Raw genomic sequence first — 21,860 nt, 5'->3', positions numbered from 1 at the left:
ACACTGACCTCACATGATCATACATCTCCTTAAACCCTCTGTTTTTGAACAGAAAACATTTTAAAGGGCGTAAAATGGAGAAAACTAAAAGGAAGGAGGGATAGATTTCCAGAATGAAATGTTGATAAGTTGACACTGACTTCACCAGCAATTTTTCCACTTCACAATCATGGAATTCAGCTGTTATTAGTCAAATAAACAATAGCAAGTCACTGTCTTTTTTCTACAATCCTAAGCAATACCTATTTTGCTGGGATGGATCTGGGGAACTGGGTGTGGCGCTGGGTGCTTAGCAGCAAAATTCAACAAAGCACCGCCTCCTCCTTGTTAGTGGTCATGTGGTTTCCAACCTAAATGTTTCCACAGCGGCGACGTGGTGTTTCATTCCAGTTTCACTGACATGTCAAAGTCCAAAACGAATGCTCTAATACAACAGAGGAGAACAACATCCAGGCGACGCCACAACAATGGGGATAAAAATGTGACATTTATGCAACACCTGGATGTTTTTGTTTAAGTTTAATAAAATACAATAATGCAAAATAATTGCATAATTCCAACCACAGGCTACATTATGTCATTAAAGCTGCATCAAGTTCTGAGAGGAACATTTTTACTGTATGTAATTGTCTTTGTTGTGCAAATAAAATGTAACCTTATCTTTTTCTACCCACCACATAAATAACAGACAGAGGCTCATTTGCAGTATCTTGGAAGTCACAAAGCGGAATCTGTTCTTTTTCATAATAGATTATTAACATTTCCTGAATCGACGCCCGGCTGTGGCTGCTTCTTAGGCATTTCTTTTTTCAAAGACGGTTCATTTAAACTGACGCACTAATTAAAATGACTGTCGGTCAAATGCATCTCCCGGCTGGAATTATATTACACACGCCGTAATCAATCAGGCTGAAGATTCAATTTAAAAGCAATCAGCATTTGGTGGTTTCTCTCAAATCAATCGTAATCTGATGATAATTTTGACCTCGAATGTGGCTGTGGCTTTATTTTTAGTCTCCGACGTCTCCGCCCCCTCTCTCTCTCTCTCTCTCTCTCTCTCGAGATTTATGGGAATAGACGGCAGGCGTGTTGGTGCTGGATCAAATCCCTGTTGTGGCTTTGCACACACTGCATTACCCAGGAAAACAGCCAAACTAAAAGACGCCGTCAAGTAACAAAAACATCCCGAGGGTTGGATCAATGGAATAAGGAGTCAGGGCTTTTGACAACTGTGTGTTTACACTATATTAGCGGCAGAGTTACGGAAAACCTCTGTCAGTCATATTCAATCTTTTATCAACTATCATCAGCTAGTCTCCTCAAATAAATACATATAATGTCATTTCTCTCGCAAAGGGCTCTTGTCAAAGTCTTTATCTGGCTTCACACACAGTACAGAGTACAGACGAGCATTTAGAGCATTTAAAAGTGGATTATTTATGGCGTATTTCATGTGAAACAGCAACTCTGCAAAATGGTGTGTTACCATCAACTTTTCTAAACCTTTTTAAGAAGCCACATTTCCACTAGTGGTGATGGATCCCCCTGATTAAACTGTGATTACACAGTCAAAAACACACAGTAATATACGACCAGATATTAAAAGTGGGAGTTATCTTGAAATAAGGGGCAGAAGCGCTCACTCATTGTACATTTTTTTTGACAATTCTACAGCCATAAAATCGAAATAAATCCAGAAAAAATTCTATTTCGCGTGTTTTGTGTAACTAAGAGCAGCCTGATGACAGAAATGGTTAAGATCGAGAGGATTAGAGCAACAGATTTGCACCATCACACCGACAGCTGAGAAGAGACACTCTTCACAACATTTATCAAGTCTTGCTGCATTTACTGAGTGAGGAGACATGTCTAAGCTGACATCCGCCTCTTAAAAACTTCAACATCCTCTTACACTGAGGTTAACTGAAGGTAAAAAGAGATAAAAAAAAAACCACAACCCCGCCTCCACAGAAAAATACCACTTTTATGAATATATGGTTGCGTTTATCTCTCCAAAAAGCCTCATGATAACAGAGGATCTACCTGCCAGATGCCACTGAACATAAGTCATAAATCTATTAAACTGTTGAGGAGCCTGCTTGCTTTTTTAACCTGGCAGCTGAGCAGAAGAGGATACAAGTAAGATTGTCCGCAATAAAAGAGCAATCGGGAAACGTCTTTCCAGCTGCATGGAGATTAAAAGCTCTTTCAGCACTTGACCTCCAGTGTCTCTGTGTGAATAAAGATGGAAGGGTGGAAACATGTTTAAACAGCTCTGTTTTTAGCTCCCTATTTCTGTTTTATGTCACGTAGGAGTGAGAGAAGGAAGTCAGAATAATCTGAGTTAAACCTGATTCCTCTGCAACACAAGGATTTGGAATCTATACTTCTCATTACTGTAACTCCTATAGACCGCTTGTGATATCTAGAAAATTCAAAAACTGTGGACTGGCGATCTGTCCGCTGAGATTGGCACAGCACCTCCCCACGACCCTCATGTGGAGGATAAAGTGGTAGAGGATGGATGGATGGATGGATACCGGAAAACAGAGAAATGGAGCTTTGTGCCCATATACTTGTCATAAAGGTAGCCCTCGGAACGACTGTCCAATCACAGATGAGATTCACCAGCGCGTCACACGTTCTGTGACGTCAGCGTCTCGGTACCATCATAAATGGCAGAAGCACTCACTCATTGAACATTTCTGGACAATTCTACAGCCCTAAAATCAAAATAAATCCAGATGGCCTGAATATAACGACGATCATAAGAGGGTTAAATGTGTCGACTGACAGCTATGGACTGAAAAAACACACACACTAATAATTTGTTGCAAAAAGTTGCTCATCAAACTGACTTCATCAAATCCATCCATTATCATGCTGATCAAATGGAAACTGGTAACTGTGTGTGGTTATTATAGAGATGACTGACACCTCTCGGCAATGCATGAAGCGAAAACGTTATGTCATAGACGATCTTTAAAAGCGTTGAGTGATGAAATCAGGCCGATGATAAAGCCTGAACAGCTGAGTGACGCTTCAGCTAAACTAACACCATACCTACTATGATGTATAATGAGAATAATGTGTTGTTACAGTACACGTTTGTGTTCATACCATCACCGTGAGATCACATGGCAGAATACAACTCTCATAGTTTGGAAGCAGGAAAGCATGAAGACATTTTCTTTTCACACAGGATCAGTGTGTGAGAGGACACAGTCAGTCTCTGACCGTCTGACCTTTGCACATTTCAAACAAAACTTTGTTCACTGAGTTTGACAAAGTTCTTTACATCTTTTCATGAAAGAGACCAAGAAGCCACAAGGTTGGTGTTTCTTTTGTTGTTGTGACTCTCCAACTTTTTCCCCCTCCATCTTAGACTTACTCATAATCAATGGAATCATTGTTAAAAATCACTGATCTGTGATTTCTGAGACAAAACACATGCTTTACATGTTTTTTTGACTGTTTTCAGTGTTTTTTGTTTTCGTTTCTTCCACCTTTACTCAGGATTTACTCAAATTAATATCATGTGATATTAATTTGCTAAATCCAACAAAAGCGTTGCAGCACCATTACGGCAGAAAAGGGGCCAACAACAGGTGTCGCAAACGAAAGACGACTTTTGGGAAAGCTACTGCCAAGAAAAAGGCTGATGCAGAGCCAAGACCAGAGTGAACATCAGTCAGAACATCTGAACGGTGGCGACAACTGAAAGCCCAGAAAGGGGCTGCAATGTGATGCTCTGTTGGCTCTGTTTCTACCGGACGGGTAGGTTAGGGTCACCGAAAAGTACCAAAAGTTACCGCTGCTGTGCAGTGCTTTTACTCATAATACTGTTTAAGCCATGTCTTCAGTGCTCTGATATAATCTGGGATTAACTTTTCCAGTACCCCGCAATACTTTGTTCAGTCAGAACTCCAAAAAGAGGCAGTTCTAGGAAAATGCTAACACCAGCTGCAGACAGGAGTTTATCCAAAAGACAATCACTGACAGCAGCTTTAACAACAAGCACATGTCATGTTTCTGTTTTGAAGTGCTCGGAGGTCCCAAAGTGTTTTCTCAAGAAAGGCATCGCTGTGTGAACAGTCAGTCGTCGACACCACAGAACTCTGACGTGATCAAATGTGACACCTCAGAAAGTCGATAGCTCAACAACCACCGGACAAAAAAAAATCTTTGGTGTTTACTGATGCAACTACCATGTTCTCACAGGTGCCGCTAACAGGTGGGCAGCGGGGAGGAGGCCTCGCCAGCATGGCGAGCTGCCACAGTGGGTCGGGGGGCAGATCATCTTCCGCCCAGCTGCTGATGCCCCGTTATCCCCGAGCCATTCATCACGGCTCGCTGAGAGTCAGAAATGCACTGCCACTCCAACTCTGCGATGCCAAACATTCCTCACTTTGTATGTGAGGACGCTGCACTGCTGATAGCTGTCAGGGCCACGCCGATGCACACAAACATACACCCACTACACGTTTGCATATTTGCAAAGCTTGAGTTTGAATCGGTTTTATGAGCTTCACCACACGTTACCCTTGATGTCATGTGCCCTCACGATCACTAACGTGCTGGATTTAAAAGACCAGGCTAGTTTTTCCAGGATCTCCAACCGTCCCTTTTTGGAGATCCCATCCCATCACAGTGGTGCAGTTATCGTTGCATGTTAAAACAGTGCAGTTTGATTTATGTCTTTACTGAAGCAGTACCACAACAGTACTTGAATTACCTTCTAACAGTGATGTCATTTTAAAGTGATAGTTTAGGTTTTTTTTTTTTTGAAGTGTTATTTCAAGAGGTGTGGCCTTGACCCTTCATGACACAGACAGACAGGCACACAGTGGAAACATAACCGCTGGTGGGGACACAAGGATAAAAATCGAGGTCAGGTGAAGTCTATGCTCTCCATGTTCTCCACTTTACCTCAACATGAGACGGAGCAGATTCAGATAAACAGCACATTCTCACCACCAAAGCCCATACAGACAATCAGCTATTTCTCATTATGGCACACAGGAGTTTTTGATCCACTGCCGCCTCTGTCAGTAAGTTCAAATGTGTTCTTTTGTGCCTTTGGTGGTTGAAATCCTTGGGTCAGTTTTGTGATGACAGCAGCTCCCCTGTCCCCTGTGAGCTAAAAATGCTGATTTTCTCTATGGACTTTGGACTCAGTGGACTCGTGTTTGACTTGCAGCACAATGAAGAAATGCTCTGCTGTGCAGATCCATGTTTATTTTGTAGCTGTTGCTCTCGTAGCGGGCATTCATTTAGTGAAGGTATTCACCAAGAAAGTGAAAAAAGATCAAACGTTTGAAGGATTTATGATGACATTTCACATCATTTCAAAATAAAAGTGTTTGTTTTGATGTGGTGAATGTGGAGAAAAAATCTTCCCCATCGGTGTTATGGTGCATGGTTGTCATGTTAACATGAGCAACAGATGTTCCCACTGACTAAAGCAAATGCAAACGTGTTCAAAGTCGTTGATGATACAGAAATATGTACTCAGCATTGTGACGCGTGAACGTGCGCACACCTTCCTCAGACGTGTGCCGGGTATTTGCACACGACTCTAGTGTTACTCCCAGTATGTGCGTGCCCTTGAGTGCACGGCCTGGTGATATACAGCGTGACTGATGGCGAGGTTAAGTAAAGATGAAGTCACAGAAAGCACTAGTGTAACATATCGACGGACCCTGCGGCAGGATGGTCTGCAGTTAACTTCATGTCACTATTGATCAGAGGATTCGGCTGATTGATTGATTGGGTCAATGTTGATGGATTGGAGAGTGAGTGAGTGGTTAAGTGGCTCACCTTAACCACTGGATTATACAGTACATCTGAACCTGAACAGTAACTGTTGATTTTCAGCAGTAGCTTGAGCAGCAAAATTTTAATATATATTTATATATGTATATATATATATATATATATATATATATATATATATATCTATCTATCTATCGATATATATGTATATCTATCTATCTATCTATATATATATATATATATATATATATATATATATATATATATATATATATATATATATATATTCTAACTAATCATCTTTCAATACAAAGATCCACATATATCTTCCTTTGTATTGTTCACCTTTTTGTTTCCAACTGAGGAAATGACAAATGTAGAATATTCAGCTTTGGCCATTTTGATGGTTCCCTAACATTTAATCCTAAAACATTTAATTGTGCTGTTAATCAAAGGTGTATATGGATAAATCTCAAATGGGGATGGGAATGAATGTGATGACTAATAATAATAATAATAATAATAATAATAACAATAACATGTATTGCGATTAAAAGCACTCACAATTGGTTGATCGTGGTTAATTTCCATCATAGGGGTAAACACAAATTTGAAAAAATTGTGAATAACATTTGTAATGAGTAACTTGAAATGCCAACATACAGTCCAAGTGATTTATTTTGCCACTAGGGTGAGTCTGCATCTTTCCAGTCATTGTAGGACCATGTAGACTATTCACTAAAGTCTTGTATTATGTGCGATTACAAAAGTGTTATTTTATTTGATTTTTGGCAGCCCTCGGCCAAGTGGATATAACCGCAAAGGTTGCTGGTTTGAATCATGAGACAGGTCAAGGGCTGAGGTGCCCGTGAGAAAGGTATCCAATGACCTTTGCTCCCTGGGCAAAGATGTGTGCTGCCCACTGCTCATAATACACAAACTCCCAGTTTGTGTATTTACTCCTGCTGTATAAATGCAGAAGATAACTTCCCCATCACTGACTGACATGTGTGTGGAAGCCAGTAATCATTCAGTGTTTCCCAATCCTGGAATGTTTTAGATGTTTCTCTGCTGAGACACACCTGATTCAAATACTCAGCTCGTCATCAAGCTCTGCAAAAGCCCGCTCATTTGAATCAGGTATGTTGGAGCAGGGAAGCGTCTAGAACATTGCAGGACAGGAAACACTGCCATACGTACATAGAGGGGTATGTAAAAGAGACACATCAGTGTCAATGTGTTTCTTTCAACAACCCAGTCACTGCAGTAAAATCAGGCTTTTTCTGAGAGTTGGATACATTAATGATACTAACTAGATACACAGGAAGCAGTTAGGATCACAGGTCATGCCTCACTGTCTTGCTCAAGGACATTTAGACAAACGCACAGTAGACACACTGACTCACTGAACCTGAGACCCACACAGTTACTGAGGCAGTCTGAGAGTCTAAGGCCTTCAACTCTAAGATGCATGAAATATGTTTGAAAAAACAGTCCTAGTGACTTATTTTCAAGTGCAACATGAAGAGCTTGTGTCATCATTTCTCATTCAAAATGTGTACGTCATGGGAGATGCAAAAATAGTTAAAAGCATATTTTTACATTTGGCCAGGTTAACATGACATGTCACAGATACAGTGGAAGCCATTGTAGCTGCTGCTATCAAAAAGAAATTGCTACAAACTGTGCAGTGAGGCAAAAAGGCCCTTTTGGGTAGTTCTGCTTAAAGTAGTTTAAAGTAGAGTGCATCAAAAAGAAAACTGCCTTTTCCATCTAACTTCTGGGTTTTAAAAAAAATCACTGTGATTTTGCATTTCCCTCCAAAAAACAAATGCAAAATGGCCGTGCTACAATGGCCTCCCCCTCGCAGTCACTGCCACCCCCCCCCACACCCAGCACTTACCATGTTGTAGCAGGACTTCTTATCCGATCCAGTGAAGTGAAAGGGGTCCACTGTGTTACAGCTCTGCATGTACATCTTGAACATGTTGTTGATGTGTTTGAGGGACATGATGCAGACAGCCGAGTTAGGAGTCGGCTCTGGAGAATTCGGCTTTCCTTGCGCGAAGGCGGCGAAGAGCACGTCGTCGCCCTCCTCCACCTTCAACTGCTTCTGCAGTTCAACATCGTTGCCCGCCTTGGCGACGTGGGCCGCCTGCAGGATGTTGAATACCTTCACGTCTTCTGTGGAACGCCGGCGCCTCTTATCAGTGCTAATGCACTCGAGGGGTATCTCCACATAGCGGCGGATCACCAGATCTGAAGAGCACATGCGAACAATGCGGGTGTGGTAGGCCTGAGAGTCTCTGCTCACCCTCTGCACAGTGAGGAAATAGGTAAAAGGTCCACTGTGGAACGAGTAAATGTAGCGCAAGTAGTAGTTTCCACGCAGAGATGGAATCAGGTCCATGTATGAGTCGCTCGAGAAGAAAGTGAATCCATTTTGGCTTGTCTTCATCTTCCGCAGAGAAAAAGTGTGGGGTGGTGGTCCACCGCCTGGTGCATTTTCCAAGCCAGGGATCTCAGAGTTCCCGACAAAGAACTTGATGACGTTGCTCTCCACATTGAGTACCTGAGAACCTGAAGGACTGACCACAACATCTGAGTCACTGGGTTGACCACTGCCTTGTCTCACCTTGTCGGCGAAGCAATAGACGTCTTCGTCGACGGTTTTCAGACTAATGTCGTCGTCAAGGACGTGACGGCGGCAAACGCCGTTGTCTGCTGAGCCGCAGCTGTACAACCCCTTGTCGTAGATGTTCTCCACCACCAGGGCAATGTTATGGTTGTCCACTTTGCCGCTGCTTGCCATTCCGCTCCGTGTCTGGCCGCACGTCTCGTTGGCAAACAGTGGCCCCGTGTGGTACTCTGAGATCTTGGTGAGGTTTGGGGCCAAAGCGTAGATTCTGTTCACAGCCCCGATGTAGATGATCCCATCCAGCGTCACCAGGTTCTGAATGGGGAAGTCAGCAGTGAACGTTGGGAGCTGGTAGTTGACCGAGAGGTTGAGATTGTTGGTCTCTGGTGATTTATCACACTGGCCCAGCGTGGAGGGGAACAGGGCCCACAGCAGCATGACGCCATGAAGCAAACCACGATTCATCCTGTTCCAGAAATAAGAGACATGAGAAATGAGTTGGTTAAAAAAAAAAAAATAATTCCTGCTGAAACACAAAGACCTCAAAACATTCATCATTGATCTCTCTGAATAGGTGGCCTCAATTGTCTGGAGGGAGAATGTTGGGAACGAGGTGCAATCTGTGCTGAATATGGAAAAGAAAGTGAAAAGAAACAAAGAGGGGCATCAGAATCTCTTTTTTGGCTTCATAAATAGAACTGTGTCAGGGAGTAAACCCAGGATTTACTCACTTCACCACAAGCAGTGAAACCAGTCACAGTGAAGTGACTCGACTCTGTGGTGACACACGGTTCTTGTATCAGCCTCACAATCAGCCGTGCTTCTACTTGTGAATCCACTGACTGCAGAATACCAGTGAGCAGTTGTGTGGTGGAGCGTATAGCTCGGTTCCCTAGTGACCACAGCAGCAAGGCAAAAACAGTGAATCACCCAGAGACTTGCCTGCTGTACCAGCCCTGTCTGCAGGGCAACGCAACCCCGGGGCCTAAGTTTAGGCAGTGAAAGCCCAAGGGAGCAGACATAAACTCAATTAAAAGACAACAGACGGGAGGGCAAGAGGGACCGTCCTGCAAAATGATAAATAACCCAAGCGACTAAATGGTAATCCACTGGGAAATGCTTTTAGTGGAGAGAGGGAGAGAGGGAGGACAACAGTGAAGCATTTGCACAATGTGTATTTGCATGATCCATATTTGGATGCGGTCTTAACACCATTCCCAGACAAAAATCCTGATCAAATCATGCCCAGCAGGGTTGTTGTTTTTTAAAAAAAATATTCATGCTCACAGTGATGTGCCGTGAATCTCCGGGTTCCTATTATCTGGCAGCAGGTCTAAACTTATTATAATTATTTGTGGAAGTATGACAAAGTGAGAGTTCAAAGACATGTTAGACTATCAGGTGCATGAAGACAAGCTCCTGTTAAAGTTTCAACAGTAAGTGGCAAAGACATAATGTAAGAGAGAGGAGACTCTGGGGATGCTGCAGAGAGTAAATGTAAAAATTGGCATAAATTAAAAAGGTAGAAGCTGATTTTGGGGTTTTCTTATAAAAAGTTACAGTGTTAGTTTCTTTATTGAGGGGATGTGAGCAGAGTAAACGTGTTTTGGTCAGACGTTATGAGTAATGTTGGGGCATTATCCGAACGCACCTGCACCAACATTACAGTTTTAAACAAGGACAAAAGGCAGAAGGAAGACAGAGATGAAAATGTTTTCATTGGAAGATGACTCATAGTGAAAAGTCTCAAAAACACAAATGGGAAGTTGAGAACGTGGAGTTTTGGAGCCAGAAAAAAAAAAAAAAAACATTTCAGGAAAAAACAGGCTGTGGTGCTGTGATCATCACAGAGAGAGGAGAAGATAGAGGGAATAAGTTAAAGAAAAAAAGTCACCTGTTAGTGAGCAACAGTTCTTTATCTTGTTGGTTCAAATCATATTCCACTGGTGTGCACAGCAGGAGCGGGACTTCTTGACATTCACATCAAATCCGAAAACACGCTGGAGATTCGCTTCTGATTTATGAAGAAATAATAATAATTAAAGAAAAATCCAGGGGGGAAAAAAAGAAGAAACAACAAGAATCCGACAGGTTGTTGCTTTTTAATAACTTTGTTCTCCGGGTGAAACCTTTGCGGATCAACTCTGACTGACTGAGACTGACTGACTGCATCCAGCAGAAACACGCTGCTGCTGCTGCTGCTGCTGCTGCGCTGAGCTGCGCTGCGCTCACTCCAAACATCACTGCTCTCCACTCGTGGCGCGTAAAGCTCCTCCTCCTCCTCCTCCTCCTCCTCCTTCTCTCCAAACTCCGTGATGCGTCCAGGTGCTGCCTGTTGGCGCTCCTCCACGCAGGTGAGACAAGAACACGACAAACTAGTGTAAACTGTGTGAGCTCCACTGAGTGACTGAGTCTGGCACAAAAGCAGCAATTACTGCTGAGTTAGATTAATTAACAGAGAGGATACTAAACAAGGCGATCATTATTATTATTATTATTATTATTATTATTATTATTATTATTATTATTATTATTATCATAATTATTATTATTATTATTAACAATAATAAATGGCATTAGTCTTGCAATACACGGAACAATGAACTATACAATACATAACATATGCACAATAGTTTAAATATAGTAGTAAAAAAGAACAATAATGATAATGAACTTCACTTCAAAACAAAGTTACAAAGTGCAGACAATTGACCTAGAAATGCTATGAAATACAGTGTATTATACAGTTTATGCAAAGCTTGCAATAGTCATATTAGTCATCTTTACTTAGTCATCTTTCATGTTGATGCAGGACTCCAAAGCAGCAGCAGAACTGATCTGAGGCTCATGATAGATGAGCAAATCAGCAGAGAAGCATGAAGTGTTTCATATCAGGTAACCAGGTAACTCGTGAAGTGCGACTGAAACAGGGATTTGTGTCTATTTATGAACTTTAAAGATGGATTTTTTTTCCCCCCGTTTAAAAACTCTTTCTGCTCTAAATGTATAGGCTGCTCACAGAAGAGTAATGAATTTAGGAGCCAAAAATCGGGCTGAAAGGATTAATCCAGCACGAGAGAGATTCTCAAACAAATAAGCATGTGGAGGAATGTTCTTCCCTCTGCTCTGCAGCAGCTTCCACCTGCCTCTCCTCTGTAGCAGCCCCACAGTGAGTCACACTGACACATGGGGTTGTCATGTTAAAACGGCTCACTCAGCCCGAAATAATGCTCTCAGTAATAAAGACTAAGCTGACACTAACTCTGTGTCTGTGTGTGTGTGTGTGTGTGTGTGTGTGTGTGTGTGTGTGCCTGAGTCATGAATCACAGTGTGCAGCACAAAAAGAAAATTTCCTTTGTCCCACTTCCTGAAAGGAGGGCAGTTGGAATGAAGACTGGAAAGCGTGATAAGAGCGTGTGGACGTGTGGAGTTAATAAGAGCAGAGCTGCTGCTGAGAGGACACACACACACACGTACATGCACACACACACACAGGTGATGGTTTAACAAGACAGACACACAAGAGTGTTCCAGTAATGAGCAGTTCCAGTAAGGACCTGATTTGTTGTTTGTTGACTCTCTCTCTGTGTTTCGATGAGTTTCAAAAGTGTCAACACAGACAAACACGTTCCTCTGTCCTCTGTCCTCGTCTCTCACTCTCTCTCCAAACTTTAACAGCACTCTGCGAAGCTCATCTGCTTTTAAATGTCTGTTTTCTTGCCTTCTCTGACCCTGAAACTGACATTTTTCTGGACAAACCCCACAAATCCATCCGTCTCTTGGCTCCCGACTGCCCTGATTTCCCAAAGGAAAACCCCGTAACCTCTGCTCATCACACCAGAGAGCCCTTTAACTGTCACCGTGCACTTTACCTCACCGTGATGTACTATTGCAGAGGAATGTGGATCACGAGAGAAACGGTCGATTGTTTCGTTTTCGCGTGCAGGTTGTTGAGATATTCTATGGTTTGTACACAGCACACAAGGACACCTGGGGGTCGCGCTCCTGTTGGGTCCATTTTTACTTGGCAACCAAACACTGCTGAGATTACCAGCCCAATAAAACAGCAGATTATCAGCATCACATTTCCCCCACAGAGGTCTTGTCTGTGGAGAAAAGATTTTTGCATCCTCTATTTCGAGCTTCGTCTGGACGATGGAGGTCCAGAGTTAAAGTATCACCTACTTCTTTGGCAAAAATCAAAATATTCATTGAAAGTGCTGCACTGCATTCCACAAAGCTGAGATAATAATTTGATCTGGATGCACTGCGGACGCACCCAGAAAAACAGGTGTGTCAAAAAAAGAACGCATTTGTGGATTTGAAAAGATGCTGCATGTGAGCTTGCCCACATGCAGCATTGTTGTTACTGTTGCTACTGGTGATGGATTAGAACAGAACCTAACAAGTCCTTGATTAATTATTGATTAATTGTGGCACTAAATCCCGCCTAATGTAACCTTTTAAAGTTTGTTTTCCAAACAAAAGGAAAAATCTGGATTAAAAAGACTAAAAATAACCCAAACAAAATGATTTCTTTGTGATTACAGACGTATAATTATATTCACAGACTTAATAATGGCTAAGGGTTTTCACTCTCTTTCTTCCTCTGCTGTATCTCCTCCATCTGATCACCTCGTGAACTCTGTTTCCGAGGGACCGAAAGTTTCACAACTCCCTCTGTCACTCCCTGTTGTTGGAGAGGGGATGTTTTTCCTTACCTCAGGGCACTGCTGTCACGGGCTGCCAATGGGAGTGTCTGAGACGGGGTGTGTGTCTGACTCTGTGCCCGAGGGCCTCGTCTGTGTGCCGGTGAAATCCTTGCTGCTTTGGTCCATGGCCCATGTGGTGGCTGCAAGCAGCAGCAGCAGCAGCAGCAGAAGCAGCAGCAGGAGGAGGAAAGAGGACATGATAGAGGAGAAGACGAGGGAAGGGGGGTGGAGGTTGGAACGGTGGTGAGCGGCATCACACCCCTGGCATGTCCAGTGTGTGTATGAATCAGACTGAAGGAATGATCTCCATCCAGCAGCAACACTACACTAATGCACTTTCACTTTGTTTTCCTCCATCTGATAACAGGAGCTGAGTGAAAAACAACAGGCAGAAGATGTGTGTGTAATGTACTTCATTAAAAACAGCTCCAACGTCATGCTGCTGAATTATTTTTGGCGCCATCTGCTGGTCTCCTACTTGATTCTACCCCACAAATTGCCTCTGTTGGGGGTAGAGTTTTTCAGACATTGAATAGGATTTAAAACAAAGTGAAGGGATAAATCTGGGAGGAGCACTCTGTCTTGATTTGACTGCCTCTGTCGTCAATTCCTCTGCGCCTAAATTTAGTTCCTGAGAGGTTATTTATCACCCGCAGCGTCAATACAAACCCATGTTAACTGCTGAGGAGGACAGTAAGCCCTGATTGATGCTCCCGAGGCACCACAGGCCCCGACCGGTTTCATTCTACAGATGGACTCATTATGTCTTACACTTCCATGAGCTCACCGATGGGGAAGGGATTAAACGTGTGCCACCTCCCTCTCTGTGAGCCGTGCGTCTACGTGGACACCGGGCTCGTTCAACGGAGGATCAGTACACATCTTGACGTGGTCAAGAGTGATGGGAAGGTTAGAGGAGGACAGGCTCTTCTGGAACAACGTCAGATAAAATAACTACTCAAAGAAAATCCATCCATCCATCCATTTTCTACTGCTTTATCCTCCTCCACATGAGGGTCAGCAACAGTTCATCATCCCCAAATCTGCATCCGCACACACGGGGAGAACATGCAAACTCCATGCAGGCAGGCCCTTGTGCCGACCCGGGTCTTCTTGCTGCAAAGGCAACCGGCTCAAAGAAAATGTGATGATCAAATACAGTTGTTTAAAGTAACAGGTGTAATACATTGTATATGATATTTCTGGAATGTAAATGCAGCCTCCTTCAATCTGACGTTCATCGAAAAAACATTTTCAGTGTCCTGATACTCGAGACATCTGCTGTACATATGACTTAATGCACCTCAGAGCGTTGGCGGGTAAAGCAACATTCTTATAACAGCAAGTAACTAAAAAATAGCATACAATAGTAATGATTTCTATTTTTAAGGTCATACGTGTCAGTATTGTAACATCTAATTACACTCAGAAGAGAGAAATGATCACGTTATTGACAGTTATTGACCTAGAGGGCTGTAAATATGTGACTGCACTGAAAAACCACATATTTTATTGGTTATTTCTCATTTACCATGACTTAAACTCTTTTTTTGTGACATCAAATGCGTGCTGCTGGTAATAGTAGACTTTATTTTTGATTGAAAATGAAGGTTTACTTCATTAAAGTTGTGTTTCTAATGGAAATAATGTTGAACCTTTGCCAGTGATTAATCCTCTGCAGCTGCATGGTTATATTTTCATGTGCGGAGATCAGCGCCACCATTTCCGTTACAGCGTAAGTCAAATAACGCCTTATGAAGAAGGCGAAAAAACAAAAGATTGCGATCTTGTACATCACAGGAAATGGCAACGGTAGCAGGGCGGAGTAGAAAACCTCGTGCTGCATCTGTATCTGTCAATCAGTGCACTCAAAAAAAAAGCCCCATATGAGGGGGGATCAGTCAATGTTATGAATATGCGTAAAAAAAGGAAGTGTTCATATCATATCTCTGTTGTGAGAAATGGAAAATACAAAGTGGATTCACGGGTTTGTGAGATTTGAACATTGATATGTGTCTCTGGTGTCTCTGCAGAGTTGAAAACAACGTGTTGGTCAAGCAGAGGGTCACACATAACCAGTTACAAATACCTTTAACATATTTTACGTTGTATAATGTTGTACAAAAGGGATGTTTTTGGTTTTGCACATGTTTGATGTTTCTGCTTCATTGTGATCCGACATAACATAAGAATAAATAAATGCTGGTGCAAAAATAAAGATTCAGTGCTCGCTCCATGTCTCTCTGTTGTGTCCGTCTCGTTCTTTTTAAACAGTTTATGGGAAACCTTCAAGAGCCCTTAAACTCTTCAGTCCGGGGGTTGTTTATCTTTGGAAGATGCGACTAAAATAAACCACACTCAAGTGCCAGAGAAGTCGTAGTATGCGGCGCGGCTTTTTGCTCCGCGAGCATTTGCTTTACCCATCATGTACTACACGTAAAAACCTAAACACATATGATCTCCTATGTTACTTATTTACATGTCTACAAATGTCCATATTGACATAATGGAGTTTTAACCACCTTGTGGTGCTTTTGGCAGAATGATAATCAGTCCCTGGTTGTGAGTGTGGATAGAAAAAAAAACACAAAAAGCACCCAGTTAAGACTAAAAAAGCTCTTTTTCACCCATATTGTTGCAACACCATCTGGCAAATTCTGTTTTTCCTTTCACCATTGGTGAGAGTTTAGCCTAAAAAGTTTAGAAATGTTAATATGACACACATGAAACCTTTTGGCAGAACTTTACACTCTTAATATTTAATTCTGTTGACGCAGCAAATGTCAGAAATGTGGATACGCAACATGTGGGTGTTCCCAATGTAACATTTCTCGTTATTTGCAAGATAAGCAATGTTTTTCCCCCCAGGAGACACCAGCTGCCAAAAAAAAGAAACATCAGAGCAATGTGACCACATTGATTCAGAATGATATATATATATATATATATAGTGATTAAGTGATTCATATCACTGTTCTGAACACTTTGTTTTGACATTATACCAAAGAAACACACAAAGATAAAGAAACGAGCGTCAGAAATCCATCAACACCATAGTCACCGTGGCAGGTGGTGAGGCAGGATGAACTCATGACGACGGCACAGAATCACCGTTTCACGTCCACTGTAGTTTTCTGAACTCAGACACATCACTGCGAGTGTACTGTTGAAGAACCAGATGTTCCTGCATCTATAAAGCACTGGTTTGGTGGTGGACACTATAAGCCGGAGGGGATGGTTCGTGCAAGTCTTCCTCTTGCCTCATGTCATAGAACACTTCATCATTTTCACTATGCGCTGCTGCAACAGCTGAGAGAGTGTGAGGCCAAAATGATTCAGATTGTTCCTCTGAAAATGTTGGGTGAGCGTTTGTGTGCGTGTATGTGTGTGTGTGTGTGTGTGTGTGTGTGTGTGTGTGTGGCCAGAGGAAAACACACCAAAGCGTTACAAATGTGCTGTCAAAGGGGGAAGGAAATGTTCTTCTCGCCTCAGAAATCTCACACAAAACAAGCTCGCACAGATATTTAATCAGCGTCCTGAGATTCACCCGAGAAGTTTCTGTGTCTATATACCATCAGATCATTTCCTCATATTATTTATAGCAATACTGTGTGGTATGAAAACGACGACAGATGCATCCGTATGTCCTTCTGTTGCATGGACACCTCAGGTTCACAGTTTACGGTCGGTAAACAGCAGTGACACAGCCCCTATGTTTGCATGTCGCTCCATTGGTTTCCATTACGGTTTCTGGCAAATCGGGACCAGTTGTTGTGGAAACGAGGAGAACGATAAGAACAAGAAAAACATTTGAGCCTAGGGTTCTGTTCAAACAATGAAGCTTTTCTCTCATGAATGAGATCATGAACGGGGCCACACGGTTGGTGCAGCGGTTAGCATTCTTGCCTTTGCAGCAAGAAGACCTGGGTTTATGACGCAGTCGGAACAAAGGGCCTTTCTGCATGGAGTTTGCATTTTCTTACCATGTGTGCGTGGCTATTCTCCGGGTATTCTCCAAACTGAGTGAATGGTTATATGTCTCTGTGCATCCCGGTGTACCGCGCCTTTCACTCCATGTCAGCTAAGATAGCACTCCCCCACGACAGTCACGTGGAGGATAAAGCGGCAGAAGATGGATGGAAATCCTGAACATCACTCTGTCGACTAACCTCCCTGAGGAACAATGGCGAAGCCCCTCAGATCAATGCACATTAGCAGAGTAACCAAGGACACGTTCACTGTAAACTCTTAAAAGGGGGCGGTGTGACATTTTACTGTCGGGGGTCAGCTCTTAAAAGATTTTTCTTAAACAAAGCCTTTAACAGATGAGGCGACGTAAATGTGAAAGTAGCCTCTTAACCACCCGTTTCGGGGAAGGTGATTGTCTCCACTTGATGTATTTTGACAGCAACTAGTCAGACAGAATCACAAGGACCTCCTGGTCTGTCTGTGGTATCACTGTGGTGTGTCTGTGTCAGAGAGAGAGAGACAGAAAACAGCTGCTGATGCCACCACTCTCTCCCCTCCAGGTGGATAAAAAGCCCTGACTTTTATTTCACCTGGCCTCTCGTCATCACCCCGGTGAACAGTCCTCACCCTGACTGATTCATTGTGACCCGAGGAGGAGAAAAGAGACAGAGCGTCATGTTCGCCTCATGTTGGTCACATCTGTTGTTTTGCATCAAACGCCGCAACGAGTGATTTATTGGAGAAGTGGTAACAGCTCAGCCTCCAGTGATTCATCCGACGAGGGAAACACAAGTCAGTCAAACACAAGTGTCAGTGCAGATTTATGTGTGTTAAACCCTATGTTCTCAAAGTGTGGTACGTGCACCACCAATGGTACGTGAGCTTCCTCTGGTGGTAAAATCACAAATACTGTTCTACTGTATAATATACCAGCGTATGTGATTCGATGGGAGCAGAGGAATTTTGACTGGAGTGTGTAGAAAATGAGACAAATAACAAAAAAAGAATTGCTCCATCTTAATCTAATGTCACTATACCAGTGTATGAAGTATTATGTGAGGAAGAGGAGGAGGATGAGAGAGCAACTGATCTTATTGGGAATAAATCTGCCTCCTGTGAAAAGTCCGTAGCTGAAGTTAAGTTAAAAAGTTTGAGAGCCACTGTGTTACGCCCCCCAGTGGCTGTGTAGATTAATACAACAACCTGCTCCACAATATTGAAGATGAAATCAGATTTCCTGTTCTTCCCATGTATACAGAGCTATAACTACTTAGTAGAATCAGTTTCATTGGTTCATTCATAGGTAGACAAGACATTGACACCGGTTTTTTCACACTCTTAAAGTACATATATGTGAATAAAGCACTAAAAGTGAGGTGCACAGGCCACCAGAGCTGAGAATCCACCTGAGACATGGAGGCTCACTCTTTCCAAAACAAAAGGCTCACCTAAAAAAATGTACATGTACCTAAGTCTTTAGTATTTCAAAGCCTTATCTCACCCTTTGACAGACATTTTAAAGTGGAAACTGAAGTTTGTGCATCACCCTCTCTCCCCCCACACCAAACCCCATAGAGATAATCAGCACTTTTTTCTCATGGGATCACTGGAGCTGTTGCCTTGTCTGGTAACTTTGTGTCTCTTAATTAAATTGGAAGAAAAGACTTTTAACTAATGATCTCAAAATAACACATTTGAACTTAGTGATGGTGGCAGTAGTGGATCAACAACTCCTGTTTGCCTTGGTGTGAAATCACCAATTTTCTCTATGGGCTTTGGTAAAGGAGGAAGTGAGTGGTTTTAAAGGGGACACAAACTTCAGTTTCCATTAAGGAAATGGTTTCCAACAGTAAGATAAAGTGGGTATTATAGTATATTCTTAAAATATTGTAGGCTGAGACTAAATATATGATTAGGTCACCAGCTTAAAGGCTAACACCTGATTTTCCTTGTGTCCCTTGAATGCACATTTACAGTATGTTTTTGATGTGAGCATAAAATAAGACATTATTTATTTATTTATTTTTGGACTTGAAGGCTGGCTTGAGCCGAGACCCTCACTTTCCATGAAGGGGAAAACTAAATGCCACAGCACACAATGATGTTTTTGGACAATAGCGTGTCTCCAATGTTCTGGCAACAGTTATGGGAAAAGGCTGTTTCCTTTTTAAACATGACAATGCCCCCTGTGGACAAATAAAGGAACTTGAATGGCCGGCACAGAGCACTTACTGACCCCAACAAACCTGATGAAAAGGAGAGAAGTGCTGACTGTGAGAGAGGTCTATCTGTGGTGCAGTGCTGGTCCAAAACATCTGACAGAGAAACCACTGTTTCACTGGTGACCACAGGGCCGGTTCTAGCTTTTTTGGGGGTGCTCTGCATTGGAGATGCATCAGTTTGTGACACTTCAGACACATGGAGTTGACACAGAAAAGCAGAAGGTTATAATGAAAGGTAAATAATGAGGCTCCTCCATGTCAGTAAATATTGTCAGCATTTTAACCTACTTGAAACCTAACTCAACATAATTATTATCTCCACTTCCACTTGAAATAATAATAAAAGAAAAGTGCTATAGAAATATAATTTTTTTAAATTAAACTATGACTAAAAGTAAAACACAATGAACGGGCATCCACATAAATGTGAAAATAAACAAAAAACCCAACAGGCTATAACTTACAATTAAAATACAATACAAAAAGACAATAATGTAGCCCATATTTGTAAGTATAAATAATAAAAGCATAACAAAGAAACTTGTAATACTTGTATTACTTGTAGTTTTAAAATGAACCATATGTAAAAGTAATCACGCTTACTTTTTAATTATCATCCTCATATCTTATGCTTACTGCTTTTTTGAGTGGATTTGATGTGACAGCTGCTTATCAAGCAGCTGTCACATAATTAATAATAAATATGGCAGTAAGACGAGTGAGGCGATGCCTTGTACATACTTTTAGTGAAGTTTTAGTCGGGATAGTTGCTCTGTTTGCACTGAATGGGACTATTGAGACTTTGTGGACACACAGAAGCAGCTTAACTCTGCTTTCTTAAATGGTATTGTTTTACTACAACATAATCACATAGTCATACAATCTTCATTCCACGAGAGGGAGCTGTTGTGTTAGATTTCAATATGTTACGCAGGTGTACTGTATGTGATGTCAGACGCACACACTGAGCAGGAGCAAAGTAACCATGACCTGCTTGTTCCTCAGAAACTACGTAATAAACAGATCACCATCATGTTTATGGTGCTTTATTGTCTTTAAGCAGCTTCACATCTGTGTCAGGAAATATGTAGAGATCATACCGACAACACATCTGAACACAGTCAGCAGCAGCAGCAGCAGCAGCAGCAGCAGCTGGTTACTTCTCCCCCTGGTTGTATAAGGTCATTGCCATTAGCTCACAAGGTGCAACGTCCACCGCTGTCGTCTGTGTGGAGCTAACAGAGCTGTCTCCTCCTGTCAGGTCTGCACTGGGACTGTTAAACCGTTAAATCCCTGGACCTGTTTATTTATCCTTCTCAGCAGTTTCCAGTAGTTTCATGATGGACGTTGAGAAGATGATCTTAGTCAGACGTGTCTGCTATTATCATTTGGTGATTGATTTAGAGTCACAAGCTGAATGGGCCTGGTCTCTTCCTCTCATGAGTCATTCTTGACATTTTTCTTCAGGTATTACACAATCATCCAATAGAAATTTGACCTATTTTGATTTTATGATGTACAATTGAAAGAGCGGATTATGTAAATGCATAAATATTATCCTTGTGCTTTTAAAAAAGAAGATTGTTAATGGGTCTGAATATAATCAAAGCATGTGGACACTTTTCTGAATGTTACACCGTCACAAGGTCACAAGTCTTTTTTTGTGTTTTCCACAGAGCCAAACAAAATAAAGAAGCTTCCCAGTGCACCGACAAAGAATTTGTGTCTGCAAAGATCTGTGGGATGAACTGGAATTGCAAACTGTGTGATTCTGCCGCACAACAGAATCCAAAGTCTGGTGGCGAGACTTTTGCAAAAGAAACAGACGCAGATCGAGCCCTTTGTGGTTTTGAGACGAGAAGTTCAACTCGTTTTCATACATTTGGTCATGAAGTGCAGCTCTCTGATGCTATATAAATGCTATAATAAAACATGAGAGACATGAGACACTTCCACCTCTTTTCTGTTGTATCCACTTTGTTCTCTATTCAAACAATAAACCATTGTTTAGTTGCTACAAAGTCATTTTCAGAACAGTTAAGGATCATCTGGGCTGGTTTTAGGCTGCATGATTATGTGCATGAATTTGGTAGACTCTTTTCTGGACATGTTTTTTATTATTTGTTTCTCCTGTAACCATGGAAACGTTGTGCCAGGTTTGGATGTGAGAGGATATGAGCAACGCCACAGGCATTGCACTTGCACAGCGCTGCCACACACGTACGTACACGAACTATGGAGGTTTTTCTGCTGCTGGAAATTATATTTCAGCTGCTCATTGCTTCAGCTTCATTCATCCTCATGTTTTTTTTCTTCTTCTCCTCACTTTTCCACTGGCGCGTGTTTCTGCAGCAAAAATGAAGGAAACCAGTCCAAAAAAAAAAGAGTATCTACTGAGAATCATTACACAATTAGATTTCCAATGACTCAATATCACATGAAAAAAAAGAGAACAAAAAAACCCAGTGTTTATATCTGACGTTGAAGCAGAGGCACATGTTCCAGATCATTATCGTCCTTATAATAAAACAATAAACAAATGCA

General features: G+C 42.0%; 1 protein-coding gene across 1 annotated transcript in view; it reads right to left on the bottom strand.

Moving 5' to 3' along the window:
- Positions 1-10,612, bottom strand: part of met (MET proto-oncogene, receptor tyrosine kinase) — a 67,966-nt gene extending 57,354 nt beyond the window's left edge. Inside the window, exons 1-2 of the mRNA XM_058645942.1 lie at positions 10,308-10,612; positions 7,679-8,879 (exon numbers count right to left, since the gene is read on the bottom strand). Of these exons, the coding sequence (XP_058501925.1) occupies positions 7,679-8,878 (1,200 nt within the window). The 5' untranslated portion in view covers position 8,879; positions 10,308-10,612. The remainder of the gene's footprint in view (positions 1-7,678; positions 8,880-10,307) is intronic.
- Between the last annotated feature and the right edge of the window lie 11,248 nt (positions 10,613-21,860).

The sequence above is a fragment of the Solea solea genome, chromosome 12 (genome assembly GCF_958295425.1).
Source record: "Solea solea chromosome 12, fSolSol10.1, whole genome shotgun sequence".
NCBI lineage: Eukaryota > Metazoa > Chordata > Actinopteri > Pleuronectiformes > Soleidae > Solea > Solea solea.
Note: the sequence above shows the minus strand (reverse complement) of the source record. Positions and strands in the feature narration are given on the sequence as shown.